This window comes from Phocoena sinus, chromosome 11, assembly GCF_008692025.1.
Source record: "Phocoena sinus isolate mPhoSin1 chromosome 11, mPhoSin1.pri, whole genome shotgun sequence".
Lineage (NCBI taxonomy): Eukaryota > Metazoa > Chordata > Mammalia > Artiodactyla > Phocoenidae > Phocoena > Phocoena sinus.
The window spans coordinates 39,874,777-39,901,189 of record NC_045773.1 but is presented as its reverse complement, the minus strand read 5'-3'; the positions used below and the strand labels follow the sequence as shown (position 1 = coordinate 39,901,189).

Sequence of the window (26,413 nt, the reverse complement as noted above, 5' to 3'; positions counted from 1 at the left end):
CTGGCTCCTTCAGAACACAACTGAAACTCCTATCTCCTTTACAGTGGTCCCTCCTTTGGTATGTTGCTCAATCCTATGAATTAATACATCTTGTAAGAGAATGTCAGAGGTTCAGGCAGGCTTTTCATTCCCCTATTGCATCTTGTAAATCAACCTGAATCGCAAGTTCGTTTTTGGACTCAGTAATAACGGAAGGTCATCTGGCCATCCCTGACGCCAGGCCACATGACAGCTCCTTGGCCTCTTAAGGAAATGTCGCTGCCCCAGCCTCTGGTTTTAGTCAAGTGTGGTCCCAGAACTTTTAAAGGGACTCACAATTCCCTTTAGATACATTATGAAGTAGGCAGAGAGCATGGGTTCAAGATTGTTTTTATTTTCAGAGCCTGCAACAGTTGGTTACCAGTGTTACTAAGCTGGTACATTCTGAAGGCCATCCCACCTCCCTTTTCAGGCATTCAACCAACAGAATCCCTACAAACAAGATTACAGACTAATTAAGATGTGTCTCAATGTGTGTGGGGGAAGAGGCCTTCTCCCCCTGCTCCCCTCCTCCCCACATACTTTTTCTAACAAGATTGTTTTATAGTCAAATGCAACTCAAACCCATAACACAGCAACCAGTCATCTCCAGTATCACTGATTCTCTCCTTGCCTGCAGAACAGGAAGCCAGGGCAAGAGGGGAGACTGAATCTGCTATATAAGAAAAACTTCGCTATACCCCAATGGAGCAAAGATGGTGAGGAAGCCAGCGCCTAAGGGTGGGGATGAGCAGGAACCAAATAGGCCTGTCTAGAATCAATCAACTCAGCCCCAGCTCCTTGGGAGGTGTTCCTTTGAGACCCCTACTTCTGTGGGATGAGATGAGGGGCAACTGGTGATGATCCATCTCTCCCTGTCCCTCAAATTAAAACATGATAAACTCAAACTTTTACCTGCAAAATCCACCACGCCGTCTCCTGAGAAACACATTCTATAGTCATCTCTGCCAGCACCCACTCCCTTCTAATGCCCAGGGCTTCCAGCCCCTCTCCCCAACCTTGGGTGGCCCAGCCAACACTGATTTGATACTCCTTGACTCATAGAATGACTATTTTTAAAAAATTAAAATAGAAGCAATCAAAGAGTATCAGAGTAATAGAAGAAAGACACTCAATATATACTCCCTTCCCTTATCTGGCAGAGCCCCCCATCCCTGCCCGCCGACACTGGGATACCTGCTCTACCATGTTCCAACACTGACCTGGGGGTGGCCCAATGGAAGCTGCCTCAAGTGCTTTCCTGACCGTGACTCCTAGACCAGCAACATCACAGCAAGCAGGGTCACCCCAGTAGATCTCAGGGGCCTTCGAGGTAGGTCTGGGAGGTTTAGCTTATGTCCTGTAGCCAAGCCTGAGTCTGGGGCCTGCTCCCACCAGTATCTCGGTCCTTGGCTGTATATTAATAGCAGCAGCCCCAGTACTGCAGCACCTCCTGGGGGTGACAGAGTGCCTAGTTCTCTGTCCCACAACTCATGTCCTTCTTCCCCCTCCCTTTTTCTTTTTTTTTAAAAATTAAAGGCAGAGGTAGTCCCTGGTATGATAAAACCCCACCTAGGATGGCAGTATTGTAACTTAAAGAAGCAGTTAAATAAAAGTCTCCAGGAGTTGATTACAAAAAAAGAAAGAAAAGAAAGTGACTGATGAAGTTGAATAAATTAATGATATGGGTTATCCCACAAAGACCTTTCCTTTGCAGGCCGTCTTTGGTATTTGGCCAGCAGCATTTGTGAGTCTTCTCTCCACTTGGACTCTCCTACCCCTCCCCCCTCAGGAGAGAAGGCCATTGCCCAACGAGGCCCAGGCGGCTCATCCAGCTGTGGGGGATGAGGAGTCAGAACATCTTGACTTGGTGCTTGGAACTGTGCTGTGGCACGTGACAGCCTTGGCAGACCGTCCTGTTGCAGAAGGAGGACAACTTACAGGGACAGAAGAGCCAGCAGGATGCTCTGGGCTCCAACCCTGGGAGAGTGGGAGGTAGGTTTAAGACATGGAAGCCTCAGGCCTTCTCTCCAAATGTCACATGGCTGGCCCCTTTGCTCCAGTTTCTCTGTAGCAAAGAGGGGAGGGGGGTAGGGAGGGAGGCTCAGGCTGTTGCTGTCTGGCACTGAGACCCTCAGAGCTTCTTCAGACGGCTATACATCTCTCTCTTGCTCTTTTCCCCGGCCCAGGTCCGGCTCTTGGTGCGGAACTTCTTCAGGTCTTCTTTAAAGTCCTCGTGGTGCATGGGCCGGTAACTGGGGGGCTCGCAGTGAGACTGGCGGGAAGACAGGACGAAGTCAGGGCACACCTGCTTCATAAGCACACTCCTGCGCCCTCCCTGCCGGGGGCTGCAAGGCTCTGCTCAGCAGGTTCTAGGGCCCTTCTGTGTGCAGGGCAAATCCCCAGACCCCTGGCAAGAAACACCCATGACCACCAGACATCTGGGTGGAGGGGTGGCCCCTGCCCTCCAGAGAGTGCATCTTACCTGGCATTTCAGGAAGAACTCCTTATATCCGCCCTTCAGGACATATAGCTCCGGGTAATGGAGTTTGGGGTACTCGTTACCAAGCCGATCTCTCTCTCTCACATATCGGCACCTATAAAGGGGAAGGAAAGCCAAAGTATGGTTAGCTCTACACAGTGAAAGCAGTGTTCCTTACACACATCTCCCCAACTTTACCTTCATTCTTGGAAACAATCAGTGTCGACTTGTGATTTCCTGGCCACCTGTTATCTTCAGGAATAGTGTTCAGAGCCAATGCCACTGCCTCGTATTGGCAGGTAGATGGTCTCTTCCCAAATTTTCAAGTTAAACAGCCCTAGCAACTGATCTCTGCCCAGCATCTTCCCTGCCACCACCAGCACCTAATCTTCGGTGACAGCTTCCCAGCCAGCTTCCCTCTGCATTCTCCACCCTCCACGACCAGTGCCTCTCCCTTACTTCCTTCTGAGCTTTGCTCCTGTCTCAGGGCACCTACTTGCATCCTGTACTAAAATGGACTATTGTGTAGTATACTGTATACTCCTGTAGTTATGTGTGTGCAAATGCAGCAAAATATCACCAGTCGATGAAATCAGGGGAAGCATGCACTCTTTCTGAGCGTGAAATGGTTCCAAATAAAAAGGTGGCACAAGAACTTGAACCCAGCCCCATGAGAAAAGTCTCTCTTGGAACCTCCTAGTGAAGCTGCACTGCTCCCTGCCACCTCTGTCCCTGTTTGCTCAGCGTTTGTCACAACCATCTTCCGTCTCTCCACTGGGACCTCCCCTGCGGCAGGTCAGTCCTGTTTGCTCACTGCTGTAACTTCATTGCCTCAATAGCCCCTGACACGTCCAGGCTGGCAGTCTTTTCTGAAGGGAACTAGCCCAGATGGGCAGCTGTTTGGCCCTCCCCCTAGCTTTTTAATACCACCACTCACTTCTGACCACATTTTCAGAACCAGTCCTGTCACCATTAGTGAGAGTGTGGAAAGATGTTGTTAGAGCATCAGAGTATTATTTTAAATCTGAAGTGATGTTATTTTATTGTAATTATACTTTCATTTATTTTGGTATAAAACTTATCTTTGTAGTAAATTATAACAGGGCCTTAGTCACCAAAGCCCTAACAGAAGTTCTTATTAATAAGGGGTGGGGATGGGGGGGCGGGGGCATTTCTTTTAAACTCTAACGTGGCAATAACGTGAAGGTAACATAATCCACTCCTTTGCAAACGTGGATTTGACAAGTGTTCAAGAGCATCACATCAAGTTTTGCAGAGAGGATATGATACTCTTCTGGCATTTGCATAAGGAGCAACCACACTGTACCTGAAGGATGTCACCTGAGAACAGTAGCCCCATAGGTAGAAATAAGGACAGTGGGGGAAACTGGAAGAGCCAGAGTTTAATTCAATACAAAGGAAGGCTGGACAGTGAGCCATGTCCAGCAGTAGCCAGGACTAACTCAGGAGTGAGGGTGATGAAGCAGAGGCCAGATCCTCGGGGGATGTTGCACAGGGAACACCTGTGTCACAGGCTGGACTGGGGAAGCCAGAAAGCCCTCCACGACGACTACTGTGAAATTGTTAGGGCAAGCCTATAAACTACACTCCAGGAATCTGTTCATGAAATCAACTGACTGCAAAACAGGTAAGGATTTGAGAGAATACCTGTTACACGTGAATTGATACTTTTACAAAACTAGGTATTTTCACACCATGTGTGTAGGCTAAGGCACGGAAATGACATTCGATGTGCAACAGGCGGTCCCACAAAAGCACCATGGGGGCCATGCCCTGGAGCCCACTCACATGCGAGGGCCTCGCTCAGAAGAAAACTCGCAGTGGAACACCACGATGACACGCTTGCCATCCGTAGGTACGATGGGCTTCTTGAGTAAGAAGTCTTCAACCTCCTCTTCCATGTGCAAGTTCACTGCACCCTGTGGGGGCACCAGAGACTCATGTTTCACACTCGCAGTAATGATTCTTCGAGACTGGTCTTCAAATGGGCACCTCAAATTCTGTTATGGCTGTGTGCACTGTATGAGTGGTATTTGTGAATGCCCGGGACTTTCACGGCCATGACAGTGGCAAACACTAACACTGTATTTAAAGTACCTCCTTACCATATTTCAACACTATATTATTGGTTAAAAGATTAAAAGGGCACAACCAATTACTTTCTTCCTGGGAAAGTATGTTCCAACACCCAACTAACCAGGCAACTATAAATGTAAGAGGTATCATTAGGCTCGGCACAGACTGGGACATGTTGCCAGAGACTGGCTTCTCCTCATGGCTTCATGTCCAGGCACGGCTTAGAAGTCAGTGGTTACCATTTAGAAATGCCCCTGATGGTGATGGTGATGGTGATGGTGATGGTGATGGTGATGGTGTGAGGGACAGAACAGGAAGCAGTTGCCGTACAGTGTGGTAGAGATTAGTGCAGACCAGGGAACATTCTTTTAGTGCACCAGGAGTCAAATGCCTTTCACGCCCACTGCTTCTTTTTACAATTCTTATAACCAGCATGTGAGCATTATAATGAGCAGCCAGGTGTCACCTCCCCCTTTAAAAAAAAAAATCACAGATGCTGTCCAGGGCTCCTGCTATGCCTCCCACAACAGCAGGGCTCGCTCACAAGCCTCAGGAATCCATACCTTGATGTGGCCTCCCTCATATTCATATGGGTATCGGCAGTCAATGATAACAAACTCTTTAATGAGGTTGGCAAACTTGCCACTCAAAACAGACGCTATCTGTGGAGAGAGAGCCAAGGAGAATCAACTTTGGCTGCCAGGAACACACAGATTCCATGTGTGGCAGGTTCCAAAAGGATGACTTACAATTTCTGGAGAGATGTATTTTAAATCCTGATGCTTTCCAGCAACTGTATGAAAAAGGTAACACTTAAAAAAAAGAGAGAGAAAGAGAGAGAGAGAGAAATACTTAGCAAATCCAAAAGTTTAAAAATGCAACATTTTTATATTGCTTGCCTTCCTGGTAAGAGTCAGCTTGAAAAAAACAAACAAACATTAATCTAATAGAATATGTTGGTTACTTGTCTAGCCACTTCATTGATATCCTGACATTGAATTTTCACACAGACCTATAAGGCACGTTATCCCCATTCCCATATGTCAAAGCTAGGTACCTTGTCCAAGGTTAGCCAGCAAGTAAGCCAGACTTGAATACAGAAACCTCAGGTGATTTCCTTTTTCTCCCGCTTTTGTTAGGAACCCTCACCTCAGCAGCCAGACTGTGTGCAGCACATAAAGGACACAGAGAGGAATGACTTCATTGTTTACTGAGCACCTGCTATGTCCAGCATGGTGCTAGACACTGGAGATGGAATGAGTGAGGCTGGGCCCAGCCTTGAGGGAGAAGGACGGGCACATCAGTAATTACTCACTAGGGTGGACTGGCCAAGTCAAGTGCTCACCCAATCCCGTGGCCAAGTGTGGGGTCATTATGACAAACACAACCAACCACAGCTTCAATTCAGGTGCAAGCTTCTACCAGCAAGGACACACCACACCCAGGTCTTGGCTTGCGCTTCCCTTCAGACTAGAACTGTCTTCTATTTTTTTAAAAATTTTATTTATTTTTTAACATCTTTATTGGAGTATAATTGCCTTACAATGGTGTGTTAGTTTCTGCTGTACAATGAAGTGAATCAGCTATATGTATACATATATCCCCATATCCCCTCCCTCTTGCGTCTCCCTCCCACCCTCCCTATCCCACCCCTCTAGGTGGTCACAAAGCACCAAGCTGATCTCCCTGTGCTATGCAGCTGCTTCCCACCAGCTATCTATTTTACATTTGGTAGTATATATAAGTCCATGCCACTGTCTCACTTCATCCCAGTTTACCCTTCCCCCTCCCTGTTGTCTTCTATTTTTAATCCACTTATTTCTCCCACCTGGTTGAAATATCTAGCCCAGATCCAAACCTTCCCCAATCGCCTAGCTGAGACTGAGACAACCCTTTTATTTCTTATTTATTTATTTATTTAGTTAGTTAGTTAGCTAGTTAGTTATTTTTGTGGTACGCAGGCCTCTCCCTGTTGTGGCCTCTCCCATTGCGGAGCACAGACTCCGGACGTGCAGGCTCAGCAGCCATGGCTCACGGGCCCAGCCGCTCCGTGGCATGTGGGATCTTCGCGGACCGGGGCACGAACCCGTGTCCCCTGCAACAGCAGGCAGACTCTCAACCACTGCGCCACCAGGGAAGCCCAACCCTTTTATTTCTTAGTCTGCTGCTTTCACTGCACTGATGTTTACTTCAATCTACCATGTGATACATGTGGTACATGTCTATGTGGCATGATGCCTTACTGACCATATGTTAAGTGTTTTGAGGGAAGGAACTGTGTCTCATTTTGGAATCTTTGCCTTACACATAATAAGTGTTTCCATAAATGCTAGCTACATTAATACATAAAAGACTGGTCTGGGGACCTTCAAGTCATATGTGGCTAAACAAGCTACTACTGACACAGGAATGTGTCACATTTCACCACAGCTCAAAGGCAGCCGACCTGTATCAGGCCAACAGCAGACCATCCTCTGGACCTCCCTGAGGGCCTTTTCCTTCTAGGGCCATGGTCCTCTGGAAAATGGAGAAATTTAGACTCAATCCTGGACATTCTAAGAGGACCTTTTGATATACAGACTTATATACAGTGAGGCTAGAGGTTTATTTCTGCTTCTTTACACTTTTCTGCAGTACTGCTTTTATAATCACAAACACAGTTCCCAGAGAGCCTGGTCTTTGGGTTGGTGTAAAGGCAGCTGGTGGGTGGCTCCCTACTTGAAACCTCTGACCAGCATCAGTAAGGTCTATAGTCCCACAGAGACTGAGATACACCTGATCATTAATGTGTTTCCTTATCTTAAAACAAATTTCAAACTGCGTCCCCTTGGCGGGGTGGGGTGGGGTGGGGGGAACCCCAGGAACCACTTCAGGGAGGGAGGAAGGCTGAGGGGGGTGTTTTAGGTACCCCCCTGCCAATCCTGCATCACAGAGCAGTTCTGCGTGCAATTACCTTGGAGAAGTCTCCTATAAGGTCCCTTGGGTCATTATCCAAAATATTCTCAATGGTCCCTTTTGGGGAAGATACCAGGCATAAAGACTGATGTAGAATCTGTAACAAATCAAAGGTGGAGAATGAGGCCAGGATTCTGAACAGAACTTATGAAAACATTCACCTGGAACATGTCAGGAAGAAGAGACTGAAATGTTAACATCCATATTTAGCAAAAAGATACCTTTCTTATTTGACTGAATCTAGAGTGAAAAAAAGAATATGGGTTACTGACTAGGTATACTGTTATTTGAACTGAATTCAATTCTAACTGAACTGCTCTTTTTTTTAAAAAAAAAGAAGGATTAAAATTAGGGCTAAGTCTAAAAAAAGTATTTCTTAGTTCTACCCACTGAGAAGCTCCAGGGTTGCAGTAAGTAGCCCTTAGGTCAATGTGCTCTCTAAATAATACAGCTGACCCCTGAACAACACGGGGGTTAGGGCCACCATCTCACATCCCCGAATTCAACCAACCACAGATCATGCAGTACCACAGTATGTATTTATTGAAAAAAATCTGCGTATAAGGGGACCTTACAGTTCAAACCCATGTTGCTCAAGGGTCAACTGCATTTTCCACTAAAAGAAACCAGAGCTTTTTGATTGACTCCAGGCTGGGACAAGAAATGTACAAGATAAACCTGGAACACTTTGTCATTAGTAGCAAGGAAGCACTCATATTTCAAAGGACACATCAAAAGGGCTAATCGTGGGAAAGTAAGGATTTCTTTTATACACTTAGTGTATTTATATTATTTACTTGGCTGCACCAGGTCTTAGTTGTGGCATGCAAACTCTTGGCTGCAGCATGTGGGATCTAGCTGCCTGACCAAGGATCGAACCTGGGCCCCCCGCATTGGGAACGTGGAGTCCTAGCCACTGGACCACCAGGGAAGTCGCAGGATTTCTTAAGCAGTACACAAAAAACACGAAACATAAAAAGACTGATAAATTAAAACATGTTTAAAAAAAAATCAAGAAATTCTGTTCATCAAAACAAGATAAGGTAAGAACAGGCAAGCCAGAGTGGGCAGATATGCAACCATCTCAATAAAAGATTCATCTCTGAATATATAAAGCATTCCCACAAATAAGAGACAACCCAATAGAAATATGGGCTAGAAAAAAAAAAAAAAAAAAAAAAAGAAATATGGGCTAGAAACTTGGCTGAGTAATAGAGAAGAAAATCTAAGACCAAGAAAAATAACTATCAGGGAAATGCAAGTTAAAATCAGATACTACACACTCACCAGAATGGCTAAAGTTAAAGAGATGAACAACACCGGATACTACTGGTAAAGATGTGGAAGAACTGCAACTCTCACACACTGTTCCGAGTACAGCCAACCCTCAGTATCTGTGAGATTGGTTTCAGGACACCCAAGGATGCTCATATAAAATGACACGTAGTACAGCTAGTGCTCAGTAAGAATGCATTGCAGGGGCTTCCCTGGTGGCGCAGTGGTTGAGAGTCCGCCTGCCAATGCAGGGGACACGGGTTTGTGCCCCAGTCCGGGAAGATCCCACATGCCGCGGAGCAGCTGGGCCCGTGAGCCACAGCCGCTGGGCCTGCGCGTCCGGGGTCTGTGCTCCGCAACGGGAGAGGCCACAACGGTGAGGGGCCTGCATACCGCAAAAAAAAAAAAAAAAAAAAAAAGAATGCATTGCAAAGTTGGTTAAATCCATGGACGGAGAGCCCCCAGATACGGAGGGCTGACTGGACAACCACTTTGGAAAGCTATATGGCAGTGTCTGCTAAAGCTAAACACATGCCTAGCCTAGGACCCAGCAAGTCCACAAGAAAAGTAAAAGTGCATGTTTACAAAATAAATTGTATAAATACCATCAACTAGTATTTGACAAGGGAGCCAAGAATGCTCAATGAAGAGAAGATCAGTCTTCTCAATAATAAATCATGCTGGAAAAACAGAATATAAACATGTGAAAGAATGAAATTAGACCCCTATCTTACACTACTCACAAAAAATAACTTGAAATGGCTTAAAGACTTAAGTGTGAGACAAGAAACCATAAAACTCCTAGAAGAAAACACAGGAAAAAAGCTCCTTGACATGAGTCTTGGCAATGACTTTTTTAGATTTGACCCCTAAGGCACAAGCAACAAAATAAAAAATAATTGAGACTATATCAAACTAAAAAGCTTCTGCCCATTAAAAGAAATCAACAAAATGCTAAGACAACCTATAGAATTGGAAAAAATATTTGCAAAACATATTATCTGATAAGGGGTTAATATCCAAAATATATAAGGAATCCATACAACTTAATAGCGAAAAAACAATCTTTTTTTAAACATCTTTATTGGAGTGTAATTGCTTTATAATGTTGTGTTAGTTTCTGCTGTACAACGAAGTGAATCAGCTATAGGTATACATATATCCCCATATCCCCTCCCTCTTATATCTCCCTCCTACCCTCCCTATCCCACCCCTCCAGGCGATCACAAAGCACCGAGCTGATCTCCCTGTGCTATACAGCTGCTTCCCACTAACTATTTTACATTTGGTAGTGTATATGTCAATGCTTCTCTCTCACCACATCCCAGCTTATCCTTCCCCTCCCCGTGTCCTCAAGTCCATTCTCTACGTCTGCATCTTTAAAATAATCTGGTTTTAAAAAGTAGGCAAAGGACCTGAATAGACATTTCCCTAAAGATACACAAAAGGCCAACAGGTACATGAAAAGATGATCAATATCACTAATCATTTAGGGAAATGAAAATCAAACTGTTGTACAATGAGATATCACTTCATGACTATAAGAATGGCTATCATCGAAAAGAAAAGATGGGGACTTCCCTGGTGGTGCAGTGGTTAAGAATCCGCCTGCCAGTGCAGGGTACATGGGTTCGAACCCTGGTCCGGGAAGAACACACATGCCGCAGAGCAATTAAGCCCATGTGCCACAACTACTAAGCCTGCGCTCTAGAGCCTGAGAGCCACAACTACTGAAGCCCACAGGCCTAGAGCCTGTGCTCTGCAACAAGAGAAGTTACCGCAATGAGAAGCCCGAGCACCACAATGAAGAGTAGCCCCCACTCGACGCAACTAGAGAAAGCCTGCGCGCATCAACAAAGACCCAACGGAGCCATAAATAAGTAAATAAATAAGTAAATAAATAAAAATGAAAAAAAAAAAGAGGGAACTCCCTGGCGGTCCAGTGGTTAGGACTCCACACTTTCACTTTGGGGGTCCGGGTTCAATCCCTTGTCGGGAACTAAGATCCTGCAGTCCTCATGGTGATGCCAAAAACAAACAACAACAACAACAACAAAAACAAGAAACAAGTGTTGTCAAGGATGTGAAGAAAAGGGAACCTTTGTACAATATTGGTGGGAATGTAAAGTGGGATGGCCACTATGGGAAACAGTATGGACGTTCCTCAAAAAAATTGAAAATAGGGACTTCCCTGGAGGTCTAGTGGTTAAGAATCTGTGCTTCCAATGCAGGGGGCATGGGTTTGATCCCTGGTCAAGGAACTAACAGCCCACCTGCCGTGCAGTGCAGCAAGCAGACAAAAAAGAAAAAAAAAAAATCAAAAACAGAACTAACTAGGAGCCAACAATTCCACTTCTGGGAATATATTAGAAGGAAACGAAAACACTATGTCAAAGAGATATCTGCACCCCCATGTTTAGAGCAGCATTCTTTATAATATTCAAGAAATGGAAATAACCTAAGTGTTCATTGACGGATGAATGGATAACAAAGTTGTGATACACACACACACACACACACACACACACACACACACACACACACAATGGATTATTACTCAGCCATACAAAAAGAAGGCAATCCTGCCATTTGCGACAACATGGATGGACCTTGAGGGCATTATGCCAAGTGAAACTGAAATAAGTCAGACAGAGAAAGACAAATAACTATATGACATCACTTATATGGGGAATGAAAAAACTTAAAAAACACAATACAAACCATCACCACAACCACCAAAACAAAAACCAAACTCATAGAAAAAGAGATCAGATTTGTGGTTACCAGAGGCAGGCAGTGGGGGAGGAGGATTGGATGAAGGTGGTCAAAATGTACAAACTTCCAGTTATAATATAAATAAGTACCAGGGATGTAATGTACAACATGATGACTACAGTTAAGCCTGCTGTATGGTATATATGAAAGTTGTTGAGAATAAATCCTAAGAGTTCTCATCACAAGGAAATAAAAGAACTAAAATACCTAGAACTAATTGACAATGAAAAACACTACAATCAAAGTTGTGAGACAAACCTAAAGTAGTGGGAAATTTATATATCTACATAGAACAGGACACAAGAAAAATTAAAACTAACAGCAAGGGAAAAAATTTATGGCCCTACTCCATGGCCCAATAAGTAGGGAGCTTAGACTTCCACCCCTGCCCAGCTGTACTTAAGTGTCCCAATCTCTGTTTCACTGGGATGATGTCAGCGGAGGCCTAGAAGGGAGCCTGAACTCCCAATCCTGCCCAGCAAACATGAGGCTTGCCCCACCCTAGGTGGCATATCAAGGGAACCTGAACTTCCATCCCCACCTTCCTGCAGTACCAGAGGACTGACTGCTAAAACAGAAGAGTTACATAGCCTCATAATATCCAAAGAATATAGATATAACTGAAAAATCACTTGTCATACCAAGAACCAGGAAAATCTCAGCTTGAATAGGAAACGATAATCAACAGAAAGCCACACCAGAAACAGACGTTGGAATTGCCTGACAAGGATTTTAAAGTAGCCATTATAAAAATGCTTCAACAGGCAATTATGAACATGATTGAAACAAATGAGAAACAAGAACAGCAAGTCTCAGCAAAGAAAAAGAATCAAATGGACATTTTAGAACTGAAAGATACAATATCACAGTCCTTGAGCAAAAAAGACCCTGCATAACTAACCTCCTGGGGCTTCTTTGGACTAGCTGCCTCTTCGGGACTGGCCCCAGCCACGCTCTTCCTCCGCTTCCTATTTCCACGTGGGGACTCCTCTTGCGATCGGTCTGGTCTTTTCAACGCTGACAGGATGGTGGAGCTACACGTGGAAGGGGAGTCAAACAGCTTGCAACGATTGCCCTTGGTGGGGGTGGGGGGGGAAAGAGACCCATTTAATGTATTTCATTAACATACACTCACTTGAATGGTAAAGAGAATAGATCAAGGACTTCCTGGGATGGTTTAAGATTGATCCATCCTAAATTAGGAAACAGACACTGTACATTTATCTAGTCCCTGGCACACTGTAGACACCAAGTCCCTGGTGTTCAATGAACATGTTCTAAAGCTGACATTATATGGAAATGAGGAAGACTATCCATGCCCTCAAAAGCCTACTGCCTGCACAGGGTCCTAAGAGTCAAATAACTGTTACCTTCCAGCCAGGGACACATTTTTGGCTTCCTCTTCCCTTCTAGTTTATTACTTGCACTTTGCTGGAACAGCTTGAACAGGCTTTAACAGCCCACCTTAATCCAGAAGGGTGTGCGGTAGATGGATTATACTATAAATCAGAGCCAGTTAAGATGGTAAAATAGAGTTGAGTCTAAGTTTGCAGGGGGCAGGGGTGCCTTCAAATCTGCGTTCAAAAGTCCTTCTCTCTACTTGTTTGTTTTCTTTCTGGATTGTACCAAAGCTTTTTTTTTTTTTTTTTTTGTGGTACGTGGGCCTCTCACTGTTTTGGCATCTCCCGTTGCGGAGCACAGGCTCCAGACACGCAGGCTCAGTGGTCATGGCTCATGGGCCCCAGCCGCTCCACGGCATGTGGGATCTTCCCGGACCGGGGCACGAACCCGTGTCCCCTGCATCGGCAGGTGGACTCTCAACCACTGCGCCACCAGGGAATCCCTGTACCAGAACATTTTTATTCAAGATTTACAAAGCCAAAGGAAATACAGGAAGATGTGCTATAGTACTTGATCTTTTAAAGACTAATTTCTCAGAGTCTGAGGGCAGCCCACCTGACTGGGGGTAAAGACAGTCTGACTTCAGCTCTCTAAACTCATCTCAGCCCGTTCACAACTCAGTGTTCCTTGGCAGGGCTTTTCCTTCTGTGCTGAATGCCCTTTCATACCCTGTAAACCACTCCCTTTCAAGCTGATACTAAAATTTCAGTGTTGTCTCTTCTTTGAAATGTTCCTGATAGTCACCCAGCAAGTGTGTCACTCCCACACTGGCTCTCCTAGAGACCAAGGATTTTCCCCTTATTTTTCTGAAGTTTATTTTAACAGTATGTTGTTCAGAAAAGCAAGGTCAGTTTTGTCTTGTTGTTTTTTACCTAAGAGAGCTGGAAGCATTTTTGGGAAGAGGGCTTACTCCTTTCAATAGGATCTCAGAGGAACTGTAAGCTCCTCAAGGGCAGAAACCCCAGTTCCAACTCAGCCCCTGGCAACTGAGTCTACTATGTTTGTGAAAGGAAACCCCCCACTGTGAAGGGCCCACACATACTATTCATGATTTTTAAATCCAACTTACAAAACTGATAGCCATTTCCTAAGCATTCTCACACTGTATATAATTTTGTCTTTCAAAAGGACCTAGTAAATTTCATCATAACATTTGTACTGGGGTAGCCTATTCCCTCAAAGCTTTGCACATTAATCTACCATAATGTGTAAGTGGCTTCAAGACTGTAGTTCATTTGTTCCATATTTATAGTTCAGGGACACTAATACTTAAAAATATTCTTATCAGGGCTTCCCTGGTGGCACAGTGGTTGAGAGTCTGCCTGCTGATGCAGGGGACACGGGTTCGTGCCCCGGTCCGGGAAGATCCCACATGACGCAGAGCAGCTGGGCCCGTGAGCCATGGCCGCTGAGCCTGCACGTCCGAAGCCTGTGCTCCGTGACGGAAAAGGCCACAACAGTGAGAGGCCCACGTACCACAAAAAAAACAAAACAAAACAAACAAACAAACAAACAAAAAAATATATATATATACACACACATATATACTTATCAATTTATATGTATACCTAAGGGTGTGTAACTGTATTTGTATTGTGATACTACCTCACTTTCCCTAGGTGTTTGCATAAATGAGGATATGTTCCTGTACAGGCACAGCCTTGCGTCTGACTGTTTGAAAGTGTCCCTGATGGAAACAGAGGCCTACATTCTATAGAGATAGGTGGGTATTTAAAAAAAAATATATATATATATATATATAGATAGATAGAGTGAGAGACAGAGAGAGAGAGAGAGAGACATTTTGTGAGTTACTGTTGTTTGCCAAGTGTGCTGATGCTAAGGAATGTAAATAAATGAGAATGATATAAAAAAGTAAACAAACAACAACAAAAAAGTAAACAGTCTTCAGACTAAAGGCTTCAGATTGAGAAGGTTTTTTCAGGGAATTCCCTGGCAGTCTAGTGGTTAGGATTCGGCGCTTTCAATCCCTGGTTGGGGAACTAAGATCTTGCGAGCCGTGCAGCGAGGCCAAAAAAAAAAAAAAGACTAATTAATTCCTCTTCAAATGAAGCCTTTCTGTCCCAACTTATTCAACCAGTCCATAATATCTATCACAGTCTGAGTCTCCTCCTTCTACTGGGTGTTCTCTGAATGTGCTCCAGTCTCTCCACATTCTCTCAGCTGTGGAAAGTAAAACAATATGGTAGTCCAGTGTGTTCTCTCCTTCCCCATAAGAACAGGGCAGGGCTAACATCTCCTTTTTCTGTTCTGGGCCAGGGTTCTCCAGTCAACACTCCTAAGGAAGGATAGCGCTATCTGCTACAGAGCCATCGGCTGGGTGGGTACAGATGGTACCTGTAGCAGAAGTCTTTCTATTCCTACTGCCTGAGATCAAATTCCTTGTCAGATACAAACTGCTCACCCATGAAGCTGTCAGTTAAAATCTAAGCTGATACCAAATCTGACAGAGTTTGGGAATAACTGAGTCTCTTAAATTCAATTTAGCAGATATTTTCCAGCATTATCCAGTGATCTTAAAGAAGTTAACAGAGAGGTCAGAGTTGTATAGAAAAGACATTAACTGACCAAGAACAGTGGAGATGAACTAGAAATTATAAAAACAAGAGCTGCATGCATTTTATATTACCCAGACTTCCTCACACACCAATGAGGACAAAAACAAAAACAAAAAAACTCCAAACAAACTTGAAAAAACAGTGTGCATTAACACCAGGAAACACTAGAGACCAGTCAAGGGAAAGGCCCATAGACCCAACTACAGAATCTCAAAAGAAACAATTTTGATTCCTGTAGCCCCCTCTAGACACACGGGGACTTACCAGGTTTGTAGCTCTTCTCATGACAAGGGGAGCTGTCCAGAGGCTTGCCATGCAGGACGGGGTCTCTTCATCATTCTAAACAAAGAAAAACTGCGTCACAAAGGTCCAGCAGAGACAACATTAATTTAAATGCTTTAGAATTTTTCCTGCAGAATATCAGAAAGACCTGGATAGGAAGCACTCTAATGTTCACCCCCTTCCCCGTCCCCAACATTTTAAGGTCAGAAAAGAGTAACATTTAACAGTCCCGGTATCTGAGCATAGCTAAAGGTATGCCCCTGAGGGACCGTGAGGAGGCACCCTGTTCTCCTCAGCTTTACACCATGTGGCAGCTATTCTTCCACTGCTCCTGATTCATATCTCTTGCCAGAAAAATGGATTGTCAGCTCCTTCAGGGTAAGAAGGATCACATCAGTGTCTTCTTTTGAACTCCTCCATAGGATTTAATCAGGCTAGAAGCAGAGTCTCAATAAATTCCCAACAAATGAATAAAAATATCCGCCAGTTGGGGGGTCACTGTTCCTTTTCAGATGACTTCTCTCCAGGGTAGTCAGTAAAATGGATGGGAAAACACACACACATAGTACCTTCAGATTCTCTCCATCGAGAAGATCCATGAAGCCATCATCCTCATCAGACAAAGTGGTAGTCACAGGGGACTGAGGCATAAAAAAAGGAGTGAAATGCCCTGGTTCACTGCCATCTCTTTCATTTGAGGAAAGCTACAAGACAGAATTCATGGCTTGTTAATAAATAATCAGCTTTGACTTCCTTGGATGGGTCACTAGTTTTTATGAGGAAAACATATATTTTTTGTAAGAAGTTTTAGCAGCTCTAATCGAAGGAAAATGAAACCTAAGATTATAAATGAATTGATGTCCTCCCTGAGTAGAGTCAGGCCAAGTAGCCTTCACAAAGAACACTCCCCAGGAGCAATTCACCTTACAGTGAGATCTGGGGCTAGCCTCTTGTGAAGGGCAAGGTTTGTTTTTTCTGAGGATCATAATTGGTGAACAGGGATCAGCATGGGGGTTGTGACAAAGTGATAATCTGCTAAAATGAGGAAGGGTGAGAAGATTCCAAGTCTCTATGGAAACCACAGAATGGACTAGAGAATGCTTCTGTAACTCCAGTTCTGACAGAGGGATATAAAGTCAAGAAAGTTCTAGAAAGTCCATCCTAGGGACTTCTCTGGTGGTCCAGTGGTTAAGAATCCACCTTCCAATGCAGGGGACACAGGTTCGATCCCTGGTTGGGGAACTAAGATCCCACATGCCATGGGGCAACTAAGCCAGAACGCCACAACTAGAGAGCCCACGTGTCGCCAACTACAGAGCCCACGCGCTCTGGAGCCCATGTGCTGCAACTAGAGAGAAGCCTGCGAGCTGCAACGAAAGATCCCGCATGCCGCAACAAAGAAAGTCCATCCTAGACTTGGAACTAGAATTTAAATGACAGTTGCTCACTTTTAACTGAGGAATTACTTGTGCCAGACACTAAGATATAACCTTTTATGTATAATCCCATTTAAGCCTCACAATACACTAAGGGTAGTTAATCCTGTTCTTTTTATTTAACGAATCAGGAAACCGATGCTTAAGAGAGGTTACCAAGGTCACACAGCTCACACTGTTTGACCACAAAGCCCAAGCTTTTCTCCCCACTATACTCTCCCTAAGAGAGACCATTCCTGGAGTCAAAATATAGAGTATATCTCATTAAGCAACCCTATCTTGTTTTTCAGGTAAAACCCCCATTATAAAATGAATATATATTTAGTATAGAAAATTTATAAAAACCACTCAAAAATCTACCATCTAGAGATAAACACTGCTAATAAAAACATTGATGATAATGAATTATTTCTTTTCCAGGCACTTCCCAAAGCCAGGAAAAAAGTTCAGAGATAGATTTTTTTCTCTCCCATAGCAACGAATCTCTTTGGGGTATGAATGCATTAATCCTCAAGCAGCCCTCTGGTTTTCTGAGTAGATACCTCACCTAGGGGTCCTCTCTGCAGCTGGCCTACTCTGGTTCAGGCACTAGCTTTCCTTCACAATATAAAACAAGTTCTGGGTTGCCTCTCATCCTCCACAAGTGTACCTGAGCACACCTTGGGCACACTGGCAGTTTTTCAGCCAGCAGAGCCTAGGAGCAGGTAACTCTATCATGGGGCAGCACCCACTGAAGGCTCACCCTATGGTATAATACCAATTTCTGTAACCCAGCTTCTGGCGTCCCCAGGTGCAGATATGCTATAGAAAATGACAATCTCTGGACAGGACCTAATTCTTCCTCCATGATTCCTACACCAAGGAGCCATTATGAGGAAATATAGATGGTGCTTGAAGACTAAAAGCAAGGATATGAAAGAACTACCCTCTGGGACTTCCCTGGTGGTCCAGTGGTTAAGAATCCGCCTTCTAATGCAGGGAACTCAGGTCCAATCCCTGGTCCGGGAACTAAGATCCCACATGCCACAGGGCAACTAACCCCGTTCGCTCTAGAGCCCGTGTGCCACAACTAGAGAGCTTGCGTGCTACAACTACTGAGCTCGCACACTCTGGAGCCCGTGTACCACAACTAGAGAGCCCATGTGCCACAACTAGAGAGTCTGTGCACTGCAAATACTGAGCCTGCATGCCACAACTAGAGAGAAGCCCCATGTACCGCAACAAAAGATCCCACATGCCACAACAAAGATACTACATGCCTCAACTAAGACCCAATGCAGCCAAATGAATAAATAAATATTTTTAAAAGAAAGAAAGAAAGAAATACCCTCTGACATGATCAAAAGCCAAACCATTGCACTTAGCACTGGCTTTCTTTCAGTTTGTGCCCTCAGCACCTACAATTAGGGATGGCCAAGTGATTACAGGAAACCCTGGTGCTGTGTTCTTCAGGTGTACACTAGAGATATTTAGTTTTGGATACCCAGCTCTCAGAGGGTTACTGTGTACTTGGGAATCAGCAGACTGTTTAATTCTGGTCTTCATTTATCTGTGTCCTTTGGCAAATCACCCAACCTCCCTGACCACACTTTCCCAATCTGTAAAGTGGGGTAATTCCAGCTACTTCACAGGCTTATGAAGATTAAAGACAGGAGATCATAAATTGCTTTGTGCAAATGCTAGACAGAGTAGTGATACTAGCTGAACCTGAACCTCAGACCTTAAGCCAGACTGGAAAGCTGTATTTTCAGATGCAAGTTCCCAGGAAAACCTGGAAACCAAATGTGGTCATTTTGCTCAAGCTGGGCCTCTCTAGTCCATAGATATCTGTCAGATCATCAGTAGGAAATTAGGAAGTAATGACAGTCTCTGGCAAGTAAATAACTGGGACAAGTGGCCCCAAATACTGTCAAGTAGCCTGATAGGCAATGGGTTCACTGGTATACATAATAGTTCTTAATAAACCAAGTTTGGAAGAAGACAAGTGCTCTCTCCAAACAAAATCACTCTGGGAAGTACCTCTCAGCATTCAGGATGCATCGTAAAAGACAAGTTTGAAGTAAGACATACAATCCCACCATATATACATTCAGAAGAATGACCCAGGACGCCTGCAGAATTCCCATAATTGACAAGGTCAAATATTCCTTGCTCAAGTCCAATATTTCAAACATATCACCTCTCACTTCTGGTTCTGCATGTCTGCTCTCCAGACACAGCAGAAACACAAAAAATGTGAGTCTAGTTTCAAAAAACAAAGTCAAGGTAAAGACAGCAAGAGCTACTGCTTCAACTCTAGGTTAAAGAGGGCACTTTCATCTCTTCCCATCAGGAACTCCCAGGACTATGAAAGCCAGAGCACGTACCATCCGAGCTGGGGCAGAGTTCTGCCTCTGTGTGAAGAGATCTTTACCCTCCTGCAGTCCATGAGCATGCAGGCAGCCTCGAGATGCAGGTCTTACTGGCTTCTTAAACTCAAAGGCTTCCTGCAAGACGGTATAAATTGAGACATCATCCACTGTCTATGAAAACCAGCTCTAGGGTCTCAGCTATAGCTTCAGGAAACAAGCAAGGGAGTGGGTATTGATCACCTGCCTCCAAACCCATTTCTGATCTAATTCCAATACTGGATCTGTGTAATTAAGAATTTCAAAGATTCTGTCAAAAGCTAACTTCCAATACAACACTTTTTATGCTTACCACAAACACTTTATTTCCTAATAAACACATGAGTATCTGCCAGGTACACAAAACACTATAAGTTAAAAACTAAATCAACAACTGTCTATCAACTATACTTCAATTAAAAAAAAAAACTTTCTAGGGCTTCCCTGGTGGCACAGTGGTTGAGAGTCTGCCTGCCGATGCGGGGGACACAGGTTCGTGCCCCGTTCCGGGAAGATCCCACATGCCACGGAGCGGCTGCGCCCGTGAGCCATGGCCGCTGAGCCTGCGCGGCCGGAGCCTGTTGCTCCGCAACGGGAGAAGCCACAACAGTGAGAGGCCCGCGTACCGCAAAAAAAAAAACTTTCTAAAATTGAAAGCAATTTCATTTCAATATAATTGAATAGGAATAAAAACTTTTCAGTCTAAACTTAAAAGAGGCCTTTATATTTTCCATCTTCTTCCTACCAATAGGAGATAATTAAGTGGAAAACACTTAAAGTTACTGCTTTCCATACTAAAAGCAATGGGGAAAAAAACTAACGACAACATAATGACTATAGCTAACACTTCTGGATGATAAGAGAGTAAATCCTAGGAGTCCTCATCACAAGGAGAAAAGTTTCCCCTTTTCCTTTCTTTTCCTTTTATTGTATCTATATGAGAAGATGGATGTTAGTTGAACCTACTGTGGTAATCATTTCACAATACATGTAAATCAAGCCATCATACTGTATGCCTTAACTTTACAGTGATAAATGTCAATTATTTCTCAATAAAATGAGAAAAAAAAAACAAAAACCATTCTGGTTTATTCAACCACTTGGATGAATCTCACATAATGTTGAGTGAAAGCCAGAAGTGATAGAATACATACTGTATGATTTCATTTACTTAAAGTTTAATAGCACTAATAATTCCCCTACCCTGAAATATCCACTGAAGAACTTGTTAAGCACAGCTAACATCACAGAGTATTTACATGCCCACACAGTGCTTTCAGTGCATTAGCTCATTTATCCATCCGATCATCCCCACTTTAGAGATGAGGAAACTAGGCCCATAGGTTAAGTGATGTGCCGAAGATCTGGCTTCATAACCCGACTGGACAACTCCAGAGCAAGAGCTCTTTAACCTATGCTGTTTCCCCTCCAGAATGAAGCTCTAAGCAGGCAACCCTGGGAGAAGCCAACCTGGGGTTGTGGGGAGAGAGACCAGGCATGAGTACAATAGCATTAGACTGTTTGGTTAAATGTACTACACAGAGGGAGACGTAGTGTTCTAAGCACTCAAGGCAGGAACTCATTTCTGTATCTCCCTCAGGACATCTTGCAAGTTGCCAAAGGAATCACTGGGAGAGTTCATAGAAGCAGTAGGTTCTGGAAGTATTAAGTCTGGAAGATTATAAGAAGTATGATATGGAAATAAATAGATATGGAAATACAGTGAGAAAGAAGACCGGGAAAGTTGAGCTGATTCACTGAACTCTTTTGGTGCCTACTCTGTGCAAGGGGCCCCGCTAGGTATGAGAAAAGCCAGGCCAGGACGTTCTTGGACTTTTGGCTGCACCACCCCAACTCACCTTCTAAGCTACCATTTCACTTACTCTGAGATCCCCTGGAACTTGTTGGCTCTGTGCTTTCAAATACTGTCAAGAAGCCTTTCCCTAAACTTCTAACTCATCCCAGGGTCAGCACAAAGAGGCAAGGAAGGCCTGGCCAGACCCTTCCAGATAAAGTGTTCATGGATATAATTCCTACTCAGAGCTACCTTCTGAGCAACTCCTACCTGCCAGGAACCATTTGAAATGCTTTATCTACATTATCCTTATTTAATTCCCACAATAATCCTACAAGGGACTGTTACTCCTATTTCACAAAGAAACAAAGAAGCCTAAAAAAAAAGCCAAGGTCACAGCTAGCAAGCAGTAGGATTCAAATCTAAGTTTTTCTGACTCCAAAGACCATCATGACTTTGGTGAAGGTTTAGTCTCCCAGGAAGCAGCCAGCCCAGCTACTTCTCCATAAGCCATGAACACTTGTGGGTTTGACCTGTGCCCCCAGGTGAGTAGATTAACGCCACACTCACGTTTTCCTTGTTCTCTTCCTGGTCAATTAGCTGAAAGACATCATGGTCAAGAGAATCAGAATGGCTCCTCTTCAGAGCTGGGCTACACCCCAAGAGCTTCTGCTATTAAAGTGAAAAGAGGAATTAGGGTACATAAATAAAAATTCAATGGAAACTCAGTTCTAAAAGAAAAAACATATGGTGGTGGTGGGTTGGGGAGACCTAGCCCTTCATACACTGCAGTGGGTAACCAGTAAATGTGCCTAGGGCTCCACCTTGAGAGAACACAAGATAGAAGTTCCCACTACATGGATTTACACCTAACTTCACCACGTCTACAGCCCTCTCAGCAAGGACTTAGGTACCAAATCAACCCCAAAATAACATCACTTACATAAAAAGAACCACTTTCCTGGTTGGATAAAACTCTAATAGTTAGAGATGGAAGAAAAAGCCCTCAAGAGGTAGCCATTATTGAAGTTGCTTTAGGTAGAGTGTTTTGAATGTTTATGAGACAAAGTAAGGAAAAGCATATAAATGTATAAATTAAGGTCTACTATCAAGGTTATACTGGTAGCTAAGGGGCAGATAATAGGTATTGGCTCAAAATAAACAAGGGAACTAACTTACAGGCAGGGAATTTATTCTCCTCATGGGATTTTCAAGGCTGTAATGAAATCAGAAAGTAAATAATGAGAATAAAGCAAGTAAAGAGGTATACATATTAGCAGATGCAAACCTATAGTTTGGTGGGGTGAGGGGAGAGTCAAACATTCCCATTTTAGGCAAGATGGAAAAATAGATTTCTGAAGCTGTCCTGTTCTCATAAGCATCTCCACCGCTGGGCTTCTAGTGAAAAAAGCAAGCCCAGGTCTTCTCTTAAAATATACACGTTCTAGGGCTTCTCTGGTGGCACAGTGGTTGAGAGGCTGCCTGCCGATGCAGGGGACATGGGTTCGGGCCCCAGTCCAGGAGGATCCCACATGCCACGGAGCGGTTGGGCCCGTGAGCTGTGGCCGCGGGCCTGAGCGTCCGGAGCCTGTGCTCCGCAACGGGAGAGGCCACAACTGTGAGAGGCCCACGTACCACAAAAAAAAATAAATAAAGTTTTTCTAAACACAAATATTTAAAAGCAGTGAATACGTACTTTTCTTTACTATCCAAGGGCCCAGGAGAATCCAGACAGAAGCCTGTGGGAAATTCAAACAAACAAACAAAACACCTCTCAGGATTTAATACATGATGCACCACTTTGTCATTGAAATAAATAAATAAAACTACTAGTACTGTTTCTTTAAGGCCATCAACAAAGGCTCATGGCTTGGACTTTTGACAGAATTGAAGTTGAGTCTCCATGATTGCCAAAACTTTTGTAAAAGTCTAAATATTTTCATAGTATACCTACTCATCCTTTCCTACTTGCAAATACCATCATGGAAAACAGGATTTGAGGAGAGTGAATTAAACCAAACCTCATGACTTATTTACAAAACAGAAACAGACTCACAGATGTAGAAAACAAATTTATGGTTACCAAAGGGGGAAAGGAGGAAGTGGAGGGGATAAATTAGGAGTTTGGGATTAGCAGATACAAACTACTACATATAAAATAGATAAACAACAAGGTCCTACTGTATAGCACAGGGAACGATATATATTCAATATCTTGTAATAACCTATAATGAAAAAGAACTATATATATGTATAACTAAATCACTTTGCTGTACACCAGAAACTAACACAACATTGTAAATCAACTATACTTCAATCAAAATAAAAAAAAGTTCCTAAACCAAACCTCATGATTGCTTCGTTATTCAGATAGAGGTTACCCAGGCTAACTTTCTGTGAGTTCCAACCACGGAAAGAATAGGTACCTGTTTTCTGGAATAGTTTTGGTTTCAAATATCTTATATCCTGTCAGATCATATGCACAACTCAGCAGGTTGGAAAATACAATTATGTTCTCTGACAAGCAATTTTGCCTTCAACAAAATAACATAAAGTGAGGTGCTCAAGTCACCAACGGCAGCAGAATAGAGGAGACACTGCTCAGCATGGCCCAGAGCCACCAGGGCCTGCCTAGCGCACACCTTTCCTCCACGAGGTCTAAATAATCGTACAGGAAGTTAGGTGTTACTGCTCCTGACATTCTCCCTTGCCAAACTGCCACAATCCTATCCCTGGTTCTTAAGAAGCCTACATTTTAAGACTTTTGCTCTTGCAGTTCCCTAACCTAAAGCATCTGTGCAAATATACCTTGCAGTAACATGAACTTACGGATTACAATAAAATGCACTGGCACAGTTTCTCCATAGCAGGCTCACTGAAATAATTTCATTATATATCCAATAATTGACTCAGAATTTTAACCAGTAAGATTTCCTGAATGCCACGTAGAGTGGTATGGTTAATTTCACACTATTACTCATCCTCAACACCAAGCACAAACCACCTCCTTGTGGCCACTTGACACGTTTCTTCTCTTCATAAACTGCCACAGGGGCTCCTTTGTACTGTTGTTAAGGGTGTTTGCCACTCAATGCCGGACTTTTCTGTTTACTATCTCAACTCACCAAACTAAGTTTCTAGGTGAAAGCGCACATTTCAGCAAATTCCAAGTATTGCTTCCCACACGGCAGACACATGATAAAAACGTTTAAGACTAAAAGAATACCTGAATCAGTTGATTCGGAGGAGCCCATTCTCTGCAGACTGCTATTCCTCACCTCCAGTGGCTGTTCATACTCACTGAAACCAAGAAAAGTAACTCTCTCTATAGCTCTAGGACATAATTAAAAGGTTACATACAGGAGACAGGCCATGACATGGCAAGTTGCCATGCTGCCATCAACCATCATTACTTTTAGGCCACACCACAGAACACTTGGCCACCCAGTACACCCAGTTAGCACTTGAGCATAAAAGATGAGAAAAGAGTGGGTTAGCATGGTCTGGGTCACACTATAGGACAGGACGACAAAGATGACTATTGGAGTATTTCCTGAAATGAGAGCATGTGTTCTAGGTACTGAGCTAGGAGCAGGGGTGAATAGGACAAGTTCCTGGTTTTCAGAGATTGGAAAAGACATGTGCTTATTTAGAAAATGTGACGTCCAAGATTGAAGAGAAAGCAGTTTCACCAGAAAAACGGTGGGATGCATTTTTTGCAATAAGGAAAAGAGTAGGGAAATTTGTGGCATGGAAAGTTGAATAAAAAGACCTGGTCTTAGGAAAGCATCGGGGTGGACATCAGGAAGGTGCACGGGGCGAGGGATTGCGACGATTTTGCAAACGCCAGGAAAGAAAATGTCACGTCCCTTTGCTGAAAAGGAAACAAAGCTCACAGGAAACTAAGCTCCTACGAGGTGGTTCAGCAAAGGGTGGAAGTGAGCGCCTAGGAGGGCCTGCTCTTCCCGCGTGGAGGGAGATTTCAAAGAGCTTCCTGGAATAGGGACAGAAGAGCACAGGGCAATCCGAAAGGGGTGGCGAAGGTGGGGAGTCGGGGCAGACCCCACCCCCTACCGGGCCCGGCTTGGGGCTGAGGGTGGCCCTAGAGGGTCCGAACGGCCTCTCCTGCCCAACATTCGGCCTGGCGCGGGGGGGCGGGTGCACATGGCGGGCCCCCGCCGGTGGGGCCGCCCCCAAGCGGTGGACAGGCAGGTCTCGCTCTTCTCCCGGCCGGTTTCCCGGCCCGATCTACCCGAAAGCCGTCTGGGAGGCCAGCGGCCTGAGGCACCGCTCTTCGGTCCCTCCTCACCTGCCCAGACCCTGCAGCTGGTCCATGGTGACCGTCAGGTTGGTGACAGGCGACAGGCCCCCGGCGGCTGGCGTGCTGAACAGCGCCTTCACGACGGGCTGCGGTGCGGGAGGGGGGCTGCAGGCGAAGAGCAGGCGGCGGCGGTGCGGGGGCTCCGGGCCCAGTTCCATGGCGGCGCCCTGCCTCCCAGGGATTCTGCTCCCTCTTCCTCCGCCTCTGCCGCGCCCGCCCCGCCCCGCCGGCACTGGCCTCGGCCGCGCGCCCCGCTGCCGGCGCCCGTGGGTCAAACACAAACACGACGCCGCGGTTCAGGGACGCGGCTGCCGCGGGCAAGCGAAGAGGACGGACGGGTGTCCGGACTCGGCAGGCGCCAGCCACAGGCGCGAGCGCTTCCCCTCACTCCGCGAGGCCGGCGGGCGGGCGCCGGCAACCTGAAGATTAAATCCAAACAAGCGGGGCAGGTCTAGGAGGGAGAGCGGCTAGACCGCGAGGCCACGGCCCGGTCTCACACTCTCTTCACTGTTCTTTCACTCTCTTGCCCAGCCCGGGAGTGCTGAAAACCAGGCCGACCTTCACCTCCCTCCCGGGCTGTCGCTGCCGAGGTGGCCTTTCGCGGTAATAG

The 26,413-nt window shown here is 44.8% G+C and overlaps 1 protein-coding gene across 2 annotated transcripts; it reads right to left on the bottom strand.

Moving 5' to 3' along the window:
• Positions 1–352: 352 nt before the first annotated feature.
• Positions 353–26,388, bottom strand: CDC25A (cell division cycle 25A). 2 transcript variants are annotated; one of them, XM_032650083.1, is made up of 15 exons: positions 25,792–26,388; positions 24,709–24,782; positions 23,179–23,221; positions 22,662–22,698; positions 22,053–22,154; positions 19,667–19,786; positions 16,434–16,568; positions 15,847–15,921; positions 12,504–12,677; positions 7,551–7,649; positions 5,347–5,409; positions 5,161–5,259; positions 4,310–4,440; positions 2,504–2,615; positions 353–2,293 (listed from the first exon to the last, which is right to left on the bottom strand). In XM_032650083.1, the coding sequence occupies exons 1-15, from the start codon at positions 25,959–25,961 to the stop codon at positions 2,153–2,155; spliced, it is 1,575 nt and encodes a 524-aa protein (XP_032505974.1). In that variant the 5' UTR covers positions 25,962–26,388; the 3' UTR covers positions 353–2,152. The 2 variants fall into 2 exon arrangements, with proteins under 2 accessions (XP_032505974.1, XP_032505975.1); XM_032650084.1 differs by having other exon boundaries at positions 22,053–22,151.
• Positions 26,389–26,413: the final 25 nt, after the last annotated feature.

Excerpts from the sequence above, each read along its gene's own strand:
- CDC25A (XM_032650083.1), bottom strand. The coding sequence starts at position 25,961 with ATGGAACTGGGCCCGGAGCCCCCGCACCGCCGCCGCCTGCTCTTCGCC. Across the intron at positions 7,650-12,503 it reads GTCCAAAGAAGCCCCAGGAG|ATTCTACATCAGTCTTTATG; the intron begins GTTAGTTATGCA and ends GATTTGTTACAG. Across the intron at positions 2,616-4,309 it reads TCTGAGCGAGGCCCTCGCAT|GTGCCGATATGTGAGAGAGA; the intron begins GTGAGTGGGCTC and ends TCCCCTTTATAG.